Source organism: Pleuronectes platessa, chromosome 17, assembly GCF_947347685.1.
Source record: "Pleuronectes platessa chromosome 17, fPlePla1.1, whole genome shotgun sequence".
Lineage (NCBI taxonomy): Eukaryota > Metazoa > Chordata > Actinopteri > Pleuronectiformes > Pleuronectidae > Pleuronectes > Pleuronectes platessa.
The window spans coordinates 9,659,176-9,675,711 of record NC_070642.1 but is presented as its reverse complement, the minus strand read 5'-3'; the positions used below and the strand labels follow the sequence as shown (position 1 = coordinate 9,675,711).

At 44.6% G+C, this 16,536-nt stretch overlaps 1 protein-coding gene across 1 annotated transcript in view; it reads left to right on the top strand.

Annotated features, from left to right (window-relative positions):
• The window catches only part of LOC128460258 (kelch-like protein 29), a 146,652-nt gene that overhangs the window by 23,164 nt on the left and 106,952 nt on the right, over window positions 1-16,536 (top strand). The window contains exons 2-3 of the mRNA XM_053445355.1: window positions 12,285-12,299; window positions 13,756-13,903. Of these exons, the coding sequence (XP_053301330.1) occupies window positions 12,285-12,299; window positions 13,756-13,903 (163 nt within the window). The remainder of the gene's footprint in view (window positions 1-12,284; window positions 12,300-13,755; window positions 13,904-16,536) is intronic.

Here is a 16,536-nt window from a genome sequence, read left to right as displayed (position 1 = left end):
CATGTTTAGACAGATCACATTAGATGTGTAACAATAAGTGAGGAACAATGAGCTGCCTGTCTTTGTCATCTGCTCATTGTCTTGACATTTCTTACACTTATCCCATTGATAATCTCTCCTAACCAATCAGTTTATAAGGTGGTGGGACTGCCCACTCATAGCGCGCCACCAGTCAGCAAACTGGCAAAGCCCTTTACTGGCTATAGGAGTTTGACTTGTCCGTTGGGAGCAAAGAAAGAAGTAATGTGGTGTTTTGATAAAGCCGCACAGGAAGGAGGTCGGAGTGGTTCGCTGAGTCAACACAGTGTCAGACTTTGACCAAGCTACGATCATTTCCTAAACCTTAATCGAGATGTTTTTGTGGCGTAACCAAACCAAAGCTTAGATTTAGGCAGAAACTTGACGGCACAAGGCCTCGTTAGGTGGTTCTGAACCATGATGTCGTTGCTGTGTTGCGTAAATATTTGATCATCGTATTCAAGGGGCTTCTCGCAAAATTGTCGTAGCTGTGGATTAGATGTTTTCAGGGGCCTCCTCTAATCTCGGGGCCACAGAGATTTGCCTGCTTTACCTACCCGGTCCCTAAGCCCCTGTTTGTGACTTGTCTTATTTGCCATCTGTTTTTATTGGCGCAATAATGACCACAGTTCCAACTGTTTAATTCACATATAGAAAAAGACAATGAGCACATTTCAGGGAATGGCTTACAGTGTGTGTGTGTCTGTGCATGTGTGTGTGTGTGTGTGTTTGTGCTGTAGCCGTAGGTAAGAGAACCTTCTCTCTCACTCATGAGTCACAGTAGGTTGAAAAATACCAGCTCTGGGGATTTTTTTTTCTCCATGTGTTTAATTAAAGCAGCATAATGGCTACATCACCATGTTCTGTGTACAACACTAGCAGCGTGTTTGGGTTGTTGTTGCAGTTATGATTGGTATTAAAGTTTATTTGACAGTCATGGATTTGCTGTGAGCTGGCTGGGGCTCTGACTTTTGGCCCGTCCACATGCCTTCGCAGGGCACTTCCCTCCCGACAGAGTTATGGGGTACTTGACTTCGTAGAGTTTGCATACCAATGAGAAATGAAAGTGTGTGTGTGTGTGTGTGTGTGTGTGTGTGCAGGGGGGTCTTTCTTTTGTTCCCGCGCTGCAATATACAGCCTCGTTTTATCGGCTTAACGGCCTCATTTAGATGAGCCTAATGACTCTTACTAATGTTCTGGCATGGCCGAGCGATTGTCACTGTTCTCGAAAGCAATGTCCTCTGCATGCACATTGTATATCTCCATTATGAGGCCTGGTCTCACGGCAAAAAACAACCTATTCATTGTCCCCTTCCATTGCTTAAGATTTATATGGATACAATGCAAAATCTCCTCGGTTATAACAGTTTACAGGTTACAATGACTGGGTCGTTTTGAAATGTAATGGATTTTTGCAGAAGTCTGTGGTTTAGTTATATTTTTCACGCAGCTGTATTATAGTTTTGGGTAAATTTGAAAGAAGGTTTATTAATCCATTCACATAGTTGTAATTAAGTGTATTCTGGTTCTTTTGCTTATTTGCTCCCCAGAAGTATAGTTTTTGGCTGCAGCTTCCAGTCCTGGAAAGTTCACTAAAATGCAAAATACCTTGAATATCATTTCCTGCCTGCTCTTCAAAATTCAAAGAATACATTGCAGAGAAAGTTAAATCTCCACTTCCAGTCATTAGTAGCTGTCTCTGCGTTCGCCCCTATCACTGCTTGTGATGACTCCGCTGTGTCTCGCTCGGTGTGCAGCCTGATAGCTTCCATTAAAGATCAGAGTGTGAAACCAGCACTTGGCTACTCTGTTATGGATCAATTTAAATGAAGGACCACGCTTGGCGTCAACACAGATCAATATGTGGACGGGCTTCCTGATGTGGTCATAACCACCGAAGCAGGCCCATTATCTGAGGCGCTCTCGTCAAAGACAAATGTAAAAAGCACGTGCAGTCGAATATATGACAGGAAATCAATGCTCCCCGATAGGGACTGAAACCTGACAGCTCAATAAGCTTCGGAGGGAAGATGTTCCCTCTTATTCCTCCTCTTCCTCCCCGTCCCGACCGAGCTGTATCCTATTCCTACAAGGGACTTAACAGCTCAACCCTGCAGACTATTTCAGATTACAAGTGCCTGTCAACAAGTGCACAGGGAGCGAGTGGGTAAGGGAAATATGAATCTGTGTACTACACAGGTGCTACTGCCGAGCACGGAGGTGTCTTTAAAGCCCGTCTCCAGTGGTGTCATTACCTCATTCAGATACAGTAAAGGGGCCGAGCACACTCCTGGTCAAGAAGAGGGACCTGTATTTGAAAACTTCATTCAAAAGAAACTCGCTGCATCAGCTGCTGCAGAGGAACTTAAAGATCTTAAAGTTCTAACACAATTTTTTCCCGGAACCTTGAACAAATACAGGTATCCATGCAAAATTGAGGTATCAGAGGAAAGTATCTGAGGCGTTGATGGTCTCAGCTTTGACTTTTATTGATCAGCGCGTGTGAGATGTGTCGTCTTTCATTCGACGACAGAGAAAGAAGACACCCCAGGCTTTATGCCCTGCTTCTATGTGCATGGGTATGCTGGTTTTATATTTGGCCGCAAGAGCAGTTTTTAGTAACGCGACTCATCTATGTAAGTGATTAATCATCTAAAAGATTAATGTTGTCCGTCTGCATCCGTGGAGCAGAATCACTTTTTCATCTGGCACATTATCACATTAATGAAATAACTAAACCGGATAAAACAAATCTAATCATTTTATAAATGCCAATGCCGAGTTAGCTTGTTAGTCTTCTAAGAAAATAGATTTGTTTTGTTCTGTTTTTATGAAGGGGATGTACTCGCCACAGGGATCTAGAGCAAATCTTTGTAAGTCTTCCTGCTTCACCGGCACTGGGACTGGGAAAACGGACACTAAACTATGATTCTCAGCCTCTCAGTTTCGAGGTGGAATGGGGAAAGCACACGAGCATGCCAACTGGCTGGAGGAAGTTGACAAGTGTACTGTTTGTGTGATAAAACTGGAGCTCAGCTGCAGTATATGAGTCCACTGAAGAGAGCTGGACACCATCAAAACCGAAAAACAAAGGAAAAACAGAATGTGGGAGAGCTACAACACGGTCAGCCTCACTGCATCAATTTTAGCTCTTGAAATATGTACCTTCAGTCCAGAGAGAGCTTCTCCAGTATTTATCAAAAAGAGGGAAAAAATAAAAACACAGACTTTTCAAGCAAACAGAGGATCCTCTTTTATAGCTGGTATGAATGGAATTCCTCAATTTCCTACAGAATTCTAGATAGTCTGACTCTGGAATGCTCACCCATTTTATATTATAGCAAAGTCTCCTTTTAAATAGATTCCTTTAATTTCCATGCAGACTTCACTTTTGTAACTAGTTCATGCTCTAGTTTGGAACCTTCTTGATTATTTATTTACTTATTTTTTACCAATCTGCTTGCTGTTAAGGAACAAATCGAGCTCGGAGGCACCAGCGAATCTTCAAAAACATCCTCATTTTACTCGTGAATTGTAACTTTCGACTCAGGATATGGGCCTTGAAATTACTTTTGCCATCTGTATAGAGTCTCATTTGCATTTGAAAAGCCAACAACATTAGAGCAAATCAAGAGAAGCTCATTCAAAGGCGGTTGAAAGGCGCTTCCAAACAGACAGAAAAAAAAATCCCCCCATAATTCAAGCAGAGGTCTGTTTATCCACCTGCCGCTGTGTAGTTCATGGCTATTGCTGAGTTTCTTTAAGGGTTTTGGATCTCTAATGATCCCAGCATGTTTCTGAAGGGGTATATCTTACCCCAAGCAGTGCTCTGTGTGGACTCCCCTCTGTGCCTGCAGGAGCACAGAGCTGCCACTGACCACTTCATCCTGTGGGATAAAACCAGTCTTTCAGTCTCCACTCACACCCTGGGGGAGCACGGCTGGAGCTCCAAGGCTGAAACCTCAAACGCTGGATCAGGGCCACAGGTTACACATGGGGCTGCCTGTGCCTTGCTTTATGTGGACCTGTGCTTTTGGCCGAGAAAGTCAGAAACTCATGAAAGCCATTTTCAGACATGAACTTTGGAAAATTGGTGTCCGGACCTCTCCCGGAGTTTCCCTTTCACATATGAAGAACGCAGCTGAAGTGTGTGCAGGTCAGGCTGCTTATATAAATATAAATAACTGCGTTTAGCATATGAGCACATTTTCTCGTGAGGCTTAGAGGTCAACCATTGAAGCACATTTAATTCCTTTCTTCCCGGTAAATGCTCAGTAGCTTATAAAAAGTCCACAAAATAATAGGCTAGTAAGAGGCTTGTGGGCGCGCTGGATATTTGAATACCTTCGTGGAGTCATGAGTGGTTTTGATTTGACTACGCTGCAACGCTGAGTCTGCTGCATCTCACCTAATACTGCTGTTCTCAGGCACCTCGATGATTTGACCACTGTGCTCTCACAATGTCGCAGCACAGCGTCCTTAATTAGTAACATTTAAAGCAACTAGCATCCAGTGGCCGTGCCTGTGTTTTCAGTTTAATTACTCACATTTATACTCTGAATAGAGATTTTGCCTCCCAGGTGCTGACGTGATGTAGCACTGTAAAATGCTTTGTAATGTTCGTTCCAGCAAACCGAATCCTATTAGATGTGGATGGGAAGATAACAAATAAATAAAATAAAGCCTTATTTTAACTCGTTCAGTGCCTGTTCTAAACCTGTCTGCTTGGAAAGAGCTGTTAGAGTGGCCTGGGTTGATGCCCCGGAGCTACTTCAGAATTATTTCTTTGCATGAGACGGTTGGTAGAGAGTCCTCCTCAAACAGTTCTACAGTAAACTGTCACTTTTTATTGTTTGTGTGCTGGATGTTGTGTTCAGAGCTTTCTCTGTGAAGCTGTTGTGCTTCCAACTGGATTCTGTTTGTTTTTTATGCACTGATTTATGCTCAATGACTTTCATAGACAGATACTGAATTTGCTTTATTACCGTTCACGTGTGAGCTTTAAATACAAGTTTAATTGTTTGGTGTTATAGTTTCATACATTGCATGTTTGCTATTTCAGAGGTCTGTTAAAGCAAGTGACACAATCTGACACAAGTCCAGCACCGGCGATACCCGTGGCTCTCTGTGTCAGTCCAATACAGTGAAATACAATTACCTAATTGACCAGGCGCAACAGATATAATTTGCCGTGGGCCACCAGTGGGTGAACAAATTGTTCGACACTGCACCTCCTCGGCCTGTTAGCAATACACATGTTAAGTATGAAGTGGATAAGATGAACGATTCCGTTGTGTTTCCTATACAGACAGTCAAACATTTGTGGATTTAGTAGGAAGATACTATGTGGTTTACAATAAGCTACAGTGGAGTAAAGTATTTTGTCAAACCACAATGGGGTGTTGGCCAGAAGCTGTTTTGTAATTGCAGTCCCTATTGACCGAATGCTGCGTCTTTGTCTGCCAGATCTCTCAGTGCCCAGTGAAAGTCAATAGGAGGCTCCATTGAGATAGAGGCATCCATCTAACCGCCTGTCTGTCACATTTATAATGTCTCTGTGTATGAATTCATCACAGAGTGAGGGTCAGCGCCTATGGAATATGTTCCAGACCTGCGAGAGACCAGCTTTTTACCATAGATGCTAATGCTAGATGTTATTTCCCCCTGCACTTAGAGTCTCTATAAACACCGAGGCGAATGGAACGACAAAGATATTGCTTAAAAAAAGGATGATCTGCCCAACATTTCGTTTTTTGAAGCAATCACTTGTGGCCTTGTGAAGTCCAGAGTTCAATTGAACCAAGTATCTTTCAGGAGCAGCATCTCCTGCCCCCCCCCCCCCGTCACCTCCTTTTGTCATCTCCTCAGTCCAAGGAGAGACGAGTGCAGAGGGAGCGCGATCAATTCTGTGAAAAGTATTTATTTTGCTACAATGGCAGCCCGACAGCATACGGCCCTTTCATATTTACATTAACATTCTGTGATGTTGACCTAATGACCGTTCCGATAAAGGCCGCAGCGTTCACAAAACTTCTGTCAAGGCGACGTTGAAGTACCGCATGTCAGAGAGCCAAGGAAGGTGTATTCACACCACGGTAATGTCATTCCTTTGTTCAGACTGTATTCAGACTTTACCCAGTTTCAAACCGTAGATCTTCCACTGCATTTTTCCACTGAATTCCTGCTGGCATATATTGCATGAATTGCATAGACTACGTGTGTTGTAAAATGTTTTTTAAAATCTTTCTTAGCACAGAAGATATTATTTCCATCATATTGCAATATCAAAAGGATTGCAATTTATTCCTTTGTGCTTAATGGCTGTTTGCCCAGTTAACACTCATTTATTACAGCTACACAAATATATATATAATGCGAAAACACACACACACACACACACACACAGCTAAATAAAGTAGTCATTTTGCCTCAATTTCAACCACAGACAAGAGCCACACTCGTCTCTGGGTCTCCGAAGCGGCTGCTGTGACAGGCTGTGGATATTTTGTTCCCCAAACACTCACCACACATCAGGCAGGGTCATGCCCCGCTGGAGACCTGTGTCTCTCACTGTCCTGGTCAGTGCCAGTGGAGGGCAACATGCTCCCTGACACGCTCTCTCGGGAAGTGCTACCATGACCAAAGGAAACCTCCAAGGCTCCCATGTCCAAGCACTGGTCGCCCTCTGTAAGACACCTCACTGTGTTGGTCCCACAGATAGGACATGTTCATGGTGCTGTTACAGCCCGGCAACTTACGCTGTCTCCAAGAGATAAGAAACTACAAGAAGGGGAAGGGGTTGAGGTAGTGTATCGAAGGGCAAACGCTGCAACCTCATGGGATATTAGGCGTGGTTTCCAGCCCTGCTCTTCCACTCAAGCTTGTCGGCCTCGCCCCCGCGATCACGCTTCTTCCTCATGGTACGTGTGCGTCGAGCCGGGAGCTCGTCGAGCCCGTCGGAGTGCCTGAGCTTGAATTTCAGTGGTTGTGAAGTGTGTTCCCCTTCAGTTGTTTTGCCCGGGGCTCGAAATTTTACAGTCTGTACCCGTAGCCCTTTTTAGCATATATAGATATATATGTATATTTATGTATACAGGCACTTGTGCTGGGGTCAGTGTTAAGCGTCTGTGTGGGGAAGGATCGGCCCTTGTTTGGATTTTCAGAGGTTGTTGCACAACCTGCCAGTCACGAACAGTCAGCCACCAGTAATGGCTGACACTTGTCTTATATTCTTGCTTCAGTTCAGACAAAAATTCCAGAATTTTTTTTTATGTATTTCCCTTTCGGTAAATGATTAGTATTGTTAGGTAGAATAATGAAAAATAAACAGCAGCACCTGAAACACTGATAAGACAACCCTAACAACACAAACATTTCAGCTGCCAAAACACATTTTCATTGCACTCAATATTATCCATCTTTATTTTTGACTCAGCTCTTTGTTCCCCTTGATTTTGGACGACAATAGAGAGATAACACAAGTTTACAAGCAGATTTTTAAAGGAATAGTTTTAAATTCGTGGCTTTTGCAATCAGAGCCATTATGGAAGTGGATTTTTACTTATCAGCCTCTGCCAGCAGGGAGGGATTTCATTAGAGCTTTGCTAAAGATTTTCATCCACAATGGTTTCTCTGACAGTTCCAAAGTGTCATTCATTTTATTCACAACGCCTTCTGTAAATACCACATAATATTCTCTTTTTCGCCAACTTTTGAAGTCTTCCTTACAACCTTGATATCTTCAAATAAAGTTTCCTCTCATGTTTGTAGAGTTAAATGTTTGGATCCGTTCCGGTGAAAATAAATAATACCTGGATTTCCTCTCTGTCTCTGCAGTATGCAGCCATCACACTGAAGTACGCGCCTTTCTCCGTCGGTGGCACCGCACTGTTTCGGCTTCTCGGTGTAACCGCATTTTAAGATGGCTGCCAAAAAAATGGCGGCTGTAGTCTCTTTGTTTACCTGGGAGATGCTCTGCTATGTTCCAGTCTAAAAGATTGGACACAGCCGCCCCGTGGTTCTGCTCCGGCGTTCAGCACCATTATGACAGAAGCCCGGATCGAATCCACTTCTCATTTAGGTGTCAGCTCGTTGTCATGGACAGGAGATACCTCTATACAGTAAGTGAATAATGTCCGAACAGAGAATGAGTCGTGCGCTCCTTGACGCTCCTGGTCAGTTTCGGACCACACTCGGGTTGGAGCTTTCTACACGGAGCCAGGGAAGGAAAAAGGAGTTGGGTGCTTTTTTTTTTGGTGCTTTTTCTTTTCTCGCTCTCCGTTTTAGAAAAGCTGAAAATGATCTGTCAGAGACAATGATACAAGACTGTGTGATGGATGGCTGTGGCTTACTCTGCCTCTCAATCGTTCACTCCTTCCTCCTCTGCCATTCTCTCTGTTCCTTTTCTCTGAGGAAAGCCATTATTTCCATCACCCTCCACATCTCAGCCAAATTCACTGTATCTGTCCATGCCTGGCCAAAGGGAAGAAAAAGCCATTCTGTCGGGGGTTGAATTTCATTTCCCTGCCCGCACATACTGTGTTTTTTCATAATTTGTTCACGGTGTGGTATCACTGTGAGATATTATTTTACAGGCGTGCGCCATACAGCAAGGCGTGGCGGTGTCTGCTGTTATTGAAATTTTGATTATGATACAAATTTGTGTGTGTGCGTCTCCCCAGAGATAGCCGGCTGATTGTGGAGGGGCATTTTCTCGTATGCATTTAAATTGCACAATAATGGCGGCTCCACTGTGGACGCACCAGGGAATCCAGAAAAAGATTCCCACGTCCACCCGGTCACGGTAGATTAACGGAAAAAACCTATCAGGAAAACATGTGCCCATTAACACACCTTCCTGATTACGATGTCAGCTGACTGACACCGCACCACGCTGAACCTCCTCCTCGCCTGAGGTCTGTTGTTTTCCTCTGGTGAGTAAAGAGCCATGCAACCGGAGAAACACTGAACTTTAAAAGGTAGAACATAATCAACCGGACTTCACCCTGCGCATTACTATCTCATTGGGTCTGGCAGTCGTTCTAATGACATTGCACGAGATTAGCTTTTCACTGGGCTATTGTTCGTGACCCTGCTCTTTGTGTTTGTATGTGTGTGTGTGTGTGTGAGGCCCCAGCTTTCCCTCAACCATCCTCTTTTTCTCCTCCTTCTCCTCCCGCTTTCTCAAAACCCAGCTTGGCTCCCACTCCAGCCCTTTTTCAGCCCCCCACCCAGACCTGTTATTAAATCTCATAGCAGTTAGTTGATTTGATCAGTGTGAGCTGTAACGTTGTTTACCGCAATGGGACCTGGGTGTTGTAGACACACTAGTCTCTCTCCCTCTTCTCTTTCTTGACGAGCAGTAAAGTAATTTCTCTGGGGAGAATGGAAGCCATCTTCCTAACCGGAGGGGAGCGGGTATACGTTCAGATTCTTGCTTTACCAACCCGTGGCACAGACGCAATAGATGCAAAGAGCTGCAGCTCAGGCACAACCTTCATGGTGCCTGTCATCCTGTGGAGACCCTGGGTTCCCGCCCTGTGCTATTGTGGGATCGAACCATTGCAATAACTCACACGGGCAGACAAGGGCTGTCTCGAACTAAATTTGAAGGCAAACACAAGCAAACATTTTCGCTTTGTTTGGATGTGGATGTTGTGGATGACTCAAAGCAACCGAAGCCCTGGATCAACACAAGGCCCCTCCTGTGTGCGCTCACAGCAGATGGGTGGCCAGTGGCAAAGAGGATTCTGATATAGGCACAACAACGCTGCTGGCTATCGCAGGAAGGCAGAGTTCGCATAGTGACAGTTGTCAGCGCTCACCACGTCCGAGAGAAATAGCTGATCCGCCAGACAGGATCAGACCGCTGTCTCCGCTGCCCCGGACGGAGCAGGGCGGGTTTATATTTAGTGCCTGATGCATCTTGATTTTATCTTCCTCTCTTCGATACACAGATTCTGACATGTCTGCAACATCCAGAGGTTTGAGGGGGGAGAAGGATGCTCCGGGTTTTTGCTGCGTGTGCATATGTGTGTGTGTTCGTGTGTATCGGCATGTGGGATTGTGCAGGAGAAGCAGATGGATAGCTGCTTCAGATTCTGAGATTACATTTTTTCTTCATAGTGCTTTACAGTATTAAAAAGAGTAGATGTTTAGAATATCACTTGTGCATTTCTAGTTTAAAAACATTTACTTGATGGAAACAGCGTTTTCTGAAAATAACGAATTCTACATTTAGTTGATTAATCAATTTAATGATAAAATGGTTTTGATAGGCAATTTAATTAATTATTAATACATTTTTCCTCGTAAAATATTGAAACGTTTTTGGAAGCTTTTGTTTGTGTTGTACCCAAAGTCAAAAATGAATGTTTTTCAATGAAAGTAGATGAAATAATTAAAGAAGTAATCGACACATGAAATGATTATCAAAATAAAACACGCGTCCATATAACCCAAATCGGATGAGAGGACCTATTCAAGATCACAAAGATCCTCTTGAATAGGAGCAATACATGTCATAGATTGATTGAAAAAAAAAAATGAAATACCGCCAAGACCGCTTAGCTTCAGGCATTTGTCGACTCCAGTTTGACGCAGCCAACAGCTAACTGTAGGCTAACCTGCTGTCAGAGCCATGTACAGCGTGTGTTGTCGTGTTAACTAAAAAGGGCAATGTCGAAATGCAGAAATCGGCATCGTGATTCCGTCTGTTAGATACCGACCATGTAAGAACGGGTGCCAGTCTTCTCTACCCAAGCCTTCTCTATATGCAGCTATTTTCAGATTCATGTGTCCAGGTATGTATGTGTGCATCCAAACATGCTTGCACCTTTCTGTGCGAGTGCCACATTCCACACTGGCAGTATGTGGTCCATGTGCACGGATGTGGCGTACAGTACCACCACCCCCCATCCCTCCTCCCCCGCCAGCTCCACAACAAACACGGAACGGCTTGGCACGACTCGCAAGTTATCTATCTGGCTCCCGTCCCTGTTCTCCGGCACGTTTTTTTTTTTTTTGTCGAGTCAGAGGAAACCATCTGCTGCCCGGTGATAATGGGCGACCGGGGAGGAGGGGACTGGAAATGGGGAGCGCAAATAAAATTGAGGGAAAATGGCAGGCGCTGTCCCAGAACCTATGGTACCTTCCTGCCTGCCTGCAGCGAGTCTGCCATCTTAATAAACATCCCGTCTGATATCTCCTGGCTCCTGTGTGTGTGTGTGTGTGTGTGTGTGTGTGTGTGTGTGTGTGTGTGTGTGTGTGTGTGTGTGTGTGTGTGTGTGTGTGTGTGTGTGTGTGTGTGTGTGTGTGTGTGTGTGTGTGTGTGTGTGTGTGTGTGTGTGTGTGTGTGTGTGTGTGTGCTTGCGTGTGCGCTCACATGTATTCTCACCCGCTCTCAGTGCACAAACATACTTCTGTTGTGTGTCTGTGTATGTGACCGTGTGTGTATTCTCTATCCAACCTTGATCATTTCCAAGTTGGGATTGTCTCTGAGCCGAGTTGATATGCTGTCAATGTGATGGCGCTGAGAAAGAACCATTTCTTTTTTTCTTCTTCTTGTTTTTTTTCTCCCCCGGTGCACTAAAAACTATGACAGATGGATTGGCTCTCAGCACAGGAGACAGTTGTGTCTCTCTGTTTTGGGTAAATGGGTGGGAGTATTAATGAGAGTGTATTATAAGGCGGGTGCAGGGCTAAAGGAGAGAAGAAGAGTCAACGCTGTGAGTTAATGAGGAGTTGCCAGTGTAGAGGGGAGGGCGAAGCGTGGCTGAAGTGGAATACAGTCAAGCGCACGGAGGAGAGGAGGCAAAATGCTCATTATAACAATGGAAGGCTGCAGAATGCAACTCCTCACCTTGAAAACGCTCTGGATTTTCCCTCCCCTAAGTCTCCAGGGCTCTGGGATGGAATTGAGCGCTTAGGGCATTCTCTGAGTAAACCATCTCAGTTTTCTCTTGTCTGAAGTCGACAGGTTGGAGCTGGACAAAATGGCCTGACAGGCTGTCTCCCCTCTAAACCCAGCGTCACTCTCCCACTCCATCAAGCTGTTTTCTATTTTGCCTTGAGATGTTTCCCTTTCGCTTTCTTTTTTTTTTTTTTTGATTTCCTTCTTTGCCTCCAGCACTTACAAACTGTCAGGCAACTTTCACCATGGATTCATCGAGGGACACTCGTTGAGCTTATCTGCTATTGTGATATTATTTTTAACTAATAGAGCAGATGTGCTCTGCGTGTTGTCCGTCCATACATGCATCTGTCAGTCCGTATCTACGCCTGTCCCATTATTGTGAATGTGAAAACTCCAGAACGCCTTGAATGGACCTCTTAAAATTTGGAATAAACATTTACTGTACCCAAGGATAACTGATTCAATTTGGCTGTTTAAAGGTTAAGGTGGCCTTACAAATACGTTTTTTTGCCTTGTGAATGCGATTTCTCATCCACAGACTCTTTCAAATTTGCCACACTGGTTCTCTTAAAATCTTGAATTAACTGGTTTGATTTTGGTGGGCAAAGGTCACAGTGACTTTATATAAAATCTGAAAACAATGTTTTGTAAAGAGCTTCACTTGTTGTTGGAGGCAGAAACTGTGGTGCTGCATTTCTGGGTTCTCCAGAAATGGCTGTGATCCAATTTGCAAAGCTGCACATTAATTCACTGTGATGTGAATAGTTTGGATCGCCGTTTTGTTGTCATGCAGTGAGCTCCCAGTCTGTTGGGCTCCGGTGGCGCTGCTGTTGGAATGCATGATGGCGTGCTTGATGAAGTGGATGGCGGGTCAGCGAGGATAATGGAATTGAAGGGATGCAGGGATCAGGCAGGAGGACGCAGGAGGGGCCCGGTGACCAGGTCCTTTCTATTAACTCTGGGGGGCGGCTGGGGTGAGCAGGGGGAATCAGGCTTGGCTCTGCCCTCGCTCCTGCCTGGCTGTTAGGCCCAGCTTCCAAGCTGCAGATAGGGAGAGCAAATATTGCTCGGGGGTCCAGTGGTGATTAACCCTGTGTTTTCATCAGCCTGTGCTTGCCCGATAACATTTCTTACTCCCCTACCAGAGCAGCAATATGAGAGATATGGCTCCAAAGAAAGGCTTAGAGAACTCTCATTTTGGTTTGGTGAAGTTGAAAGGAATTTACCCGTCTGTAAAAATAAACAATATATATTTATTGTCACCTAGCCTTCGTTTTTATTTTTTTTTATTTTTTCTGTTTACTCAATTGCTGCATTTGTGATCAGAATTACTCGTCTCCCCTAAATTAACACAATGTTTAATTCATTGCAAAAATTAAGATGAACAGATCTCAGGGGGGAGGAGAGGTTTCTGAATTTGAATGGATTCCACGCTAGAAAGTCAATTGTTATTACTTTCTAAAAAGAGAAATACTGGTCTTTCTCCACAGACTCTTGAGAACGTAAACAGGATTCTCCCCTGGTTCTCATTATATATAGGCTGTAATCAGCACTCAGTCACTCAGTGCTGATTATACGCCAAGCTCCATCATTCTCACTTCAATACCTTAAAGAACAATTCAGAGGGCTGGGATTTTCTGCGTTGTTTTCATTCAATCTAATGAATTAACTATTGTACTTAAACCACAGTTCTTGATGACATTGATTTTAGGGTTATTTACCCTGGGTAAATGGTTTAAAAGGTGCATATTTCTCTAGGTGTTCGTTATTCCCCTCATATGATTCTCTAATAAGTGATGTTATTTTCTGTTCCTGCTGTGCAGGTCTCTGGTCTGTCACCCGGAGACAACCAGACCCCAGGACTGCTGCTGGCTCCGGGGGTGAGGTGGGGACAGACGCCCATCAACCAGCACACACCGTGGGACACCGATGAGCCCCCTGCCAAGCAACATCGAGACAGCGAGCCCAACGGTAATGAATCTCACACACAGACACGCACACACGCACACACGCACAAGCACACATTAACACAAGCATGCAAAAGTACTGACAGACACCTTCACACATCCACTGGTTCCACAGGATGGAAGCTTAAGGGGATACAAGTTTTGCATCATCTGTATGCCTGCACACGGAAGATTTAACCCTGTGCATGGAGCACTCACTTTCACACACACGCTCACCCGAGACTGCTCTGGCCATCTACGCTAGCCTCCAATGCTAATGAGGCAACTACCTCGCCCTACATAAAACACACGCTTGCCTTCTCAACATGCATACTTTACATACGCAGTCATGCATAATGCACGTACACAAGCGGCATCTTTACATACAGCAGAGTAGTTATACATATAATTATAGAAGCATCACTGATATTAAGGAGTTTAAAAAGAGGGTGAAGATATTCATCTATTTTGTTCCCTCACCAGCCGCACCGCCTCCCACCACCACCACCCTGCTCTCATTGGATTGTCCTTGTTAATGTTGTCGTGTCACTAACTGAAGCTGATTTAGTCTAAATTAAACCTATGAAGTGAAACTCTGACAGTCGCCACCAGGTCTAATTTAGACGTCGGCCTTATTCTGTCCAAGCCACTTCAAAACGTGTACAGAGCGGTCGTGTGCTAACGCTAACGAGTTAAGCTAATGTTGAAGTTTTTTACTCATTCCTTCCCCCTCCCTCTGCTCATCACAAATCGGTTTCATTCAAGAATAATGCTGGCGCGGAGCTTGTTCCAGTGGATGTTCTGGCTCAACCAATCCAGATTGCAGACAGCTGTTACTCTGTGGCAGCAAAGCATCACGCTGAAAACACGTTTCGACTCTGCCTTTTCAGCTCGCCGCCTAATCATAACGCAGATATCTTACAAAGCCAAACGAAGCATTTGGAGGTGCTCCTGTGATGGAATGATGCGGTTGTGATAGTGACAATGTGGCGCTCTGCCGTTGCCGTCCTGTTGTGCTCCCTCCCGCTGTGTGGCCACAGACCCCCTGCTGTGCATTGAGGGCATGACAATCCTGAGACCCTATATTGTGTAATTGAGCGAGACTGCGCTCCCAGCTCACCCCTCCCACTGCCGCAGCTCCTACACACACACACACACTGCAGCGTGGATTGAGGTGCGAGCAGAGTGAGATGTCACCGACCCGGCACGATGTCGCATATGACACTCAAATCCGAGCATAGTGTTGCATATTGATTTGCGTGTGTGCGCTATTCCGAACTGTGACTGGCGTTTGCAACGAAGCCAGCTCCCTTCCACACTTCACTGAGCTGTGTTGCCAGAAAGTTCTCTGCCAACTGTGCCAGAATTAATCAACGATTTCATTCAACGGAAACTTCACTGTTGTGTCGGTGGCAGAAAGTTTGACTTTGGAAAATAAGTTTTGTTTTGACTTTAGACGCCTTGTACGAAAATAGTTTGGTTCCATGTTTTGGGCTAAAGTCAATTGGGGAGTAAATACATATAAAATGTTTCGCTTTTAAAAGCAAACTTGCAACTTTAAGATACCATGTTAATTCAAAACCATGACCTTTATTTTGTTGACTTCGCAGGTAATGCCTATACATCTCGATCATTGCTGGGTCATCATAATGAAATGTCTCCCTAATTATTATTTTCCTCTGGTAAAAGATGTAACGTTGAAGGACAAGAACATAGAACTGGAGGACACATAGAATGTGTATGTACTAATTTCTAATGAATGCCACCGCTGTGGTAAAACCTTGAATGATTATGTGATATGAATATATTATATGAGCCCATTTGAAACGCTTTTTATCAAGATGAGCTACAAAAAAAGAGCAAGTGAAATACTGTGTACGGTGCCGATTAGCTCAATGACATGTGAATAGTGAACTGAATTGGCCTCTCCTCTCGAGGCTCCCGTTCCCACCCTCTTCTCTCCTCTTTCTTTCTTTTCTTCTGTCGCTCTTTATCGCTCTCTCCCTCTCCGTCCCTCTCACTATTGTACTAGCGAGGCTAGTAATATGAATAACGTGGGCTTATTTCTTTTTTTCTTACTTAGCTTTTTGCATGCTTTGATTTAGCCTTTGGCCCGTTGGCAGAGTTATAGGCTATTTTTGGAGCTTGGCTATAGCAGGAGGAGCAGAGGGAGATGGGGGTGTGAGCAAATCAGAGAGGAAGGGAGGGAGGGAGGGAAGGAGGGAGGGAATCAGCGCTCAGGTCCAATATGGCCACGTCTTCCCAGCACACCCTCAGCATCCAACGCCTCAGGGTAGGGAAATGATTGGCTCAGAGTGTCTGGGTAAACACAGGCTCCAACGCAGATAGTAGTGCAGACTGCCACATGCACTGAGCAAGTTTACTTTCGGTAGAGCATTTGTTCCTCCAGCGGAAAAACAAATAGTTCAATCTTATTATAGTGTTGATCTTGTGTGCAGATCTTTACATTGCTTCTAATCTTCGTGTTTCTGTCACGAGTCATAAACAAACTCTGACCGAAGCTGAGCAGCACACAGTCAGTTGTGGTGTGGAGTGGTGCCATCTTCCACTGTGGTTTTCTTCCCCTCTTTAATCATCTGATTCCAGATTTGGAATTAGAACCCCGCACTTGTTTACTAATATACTAAATTACCTAAT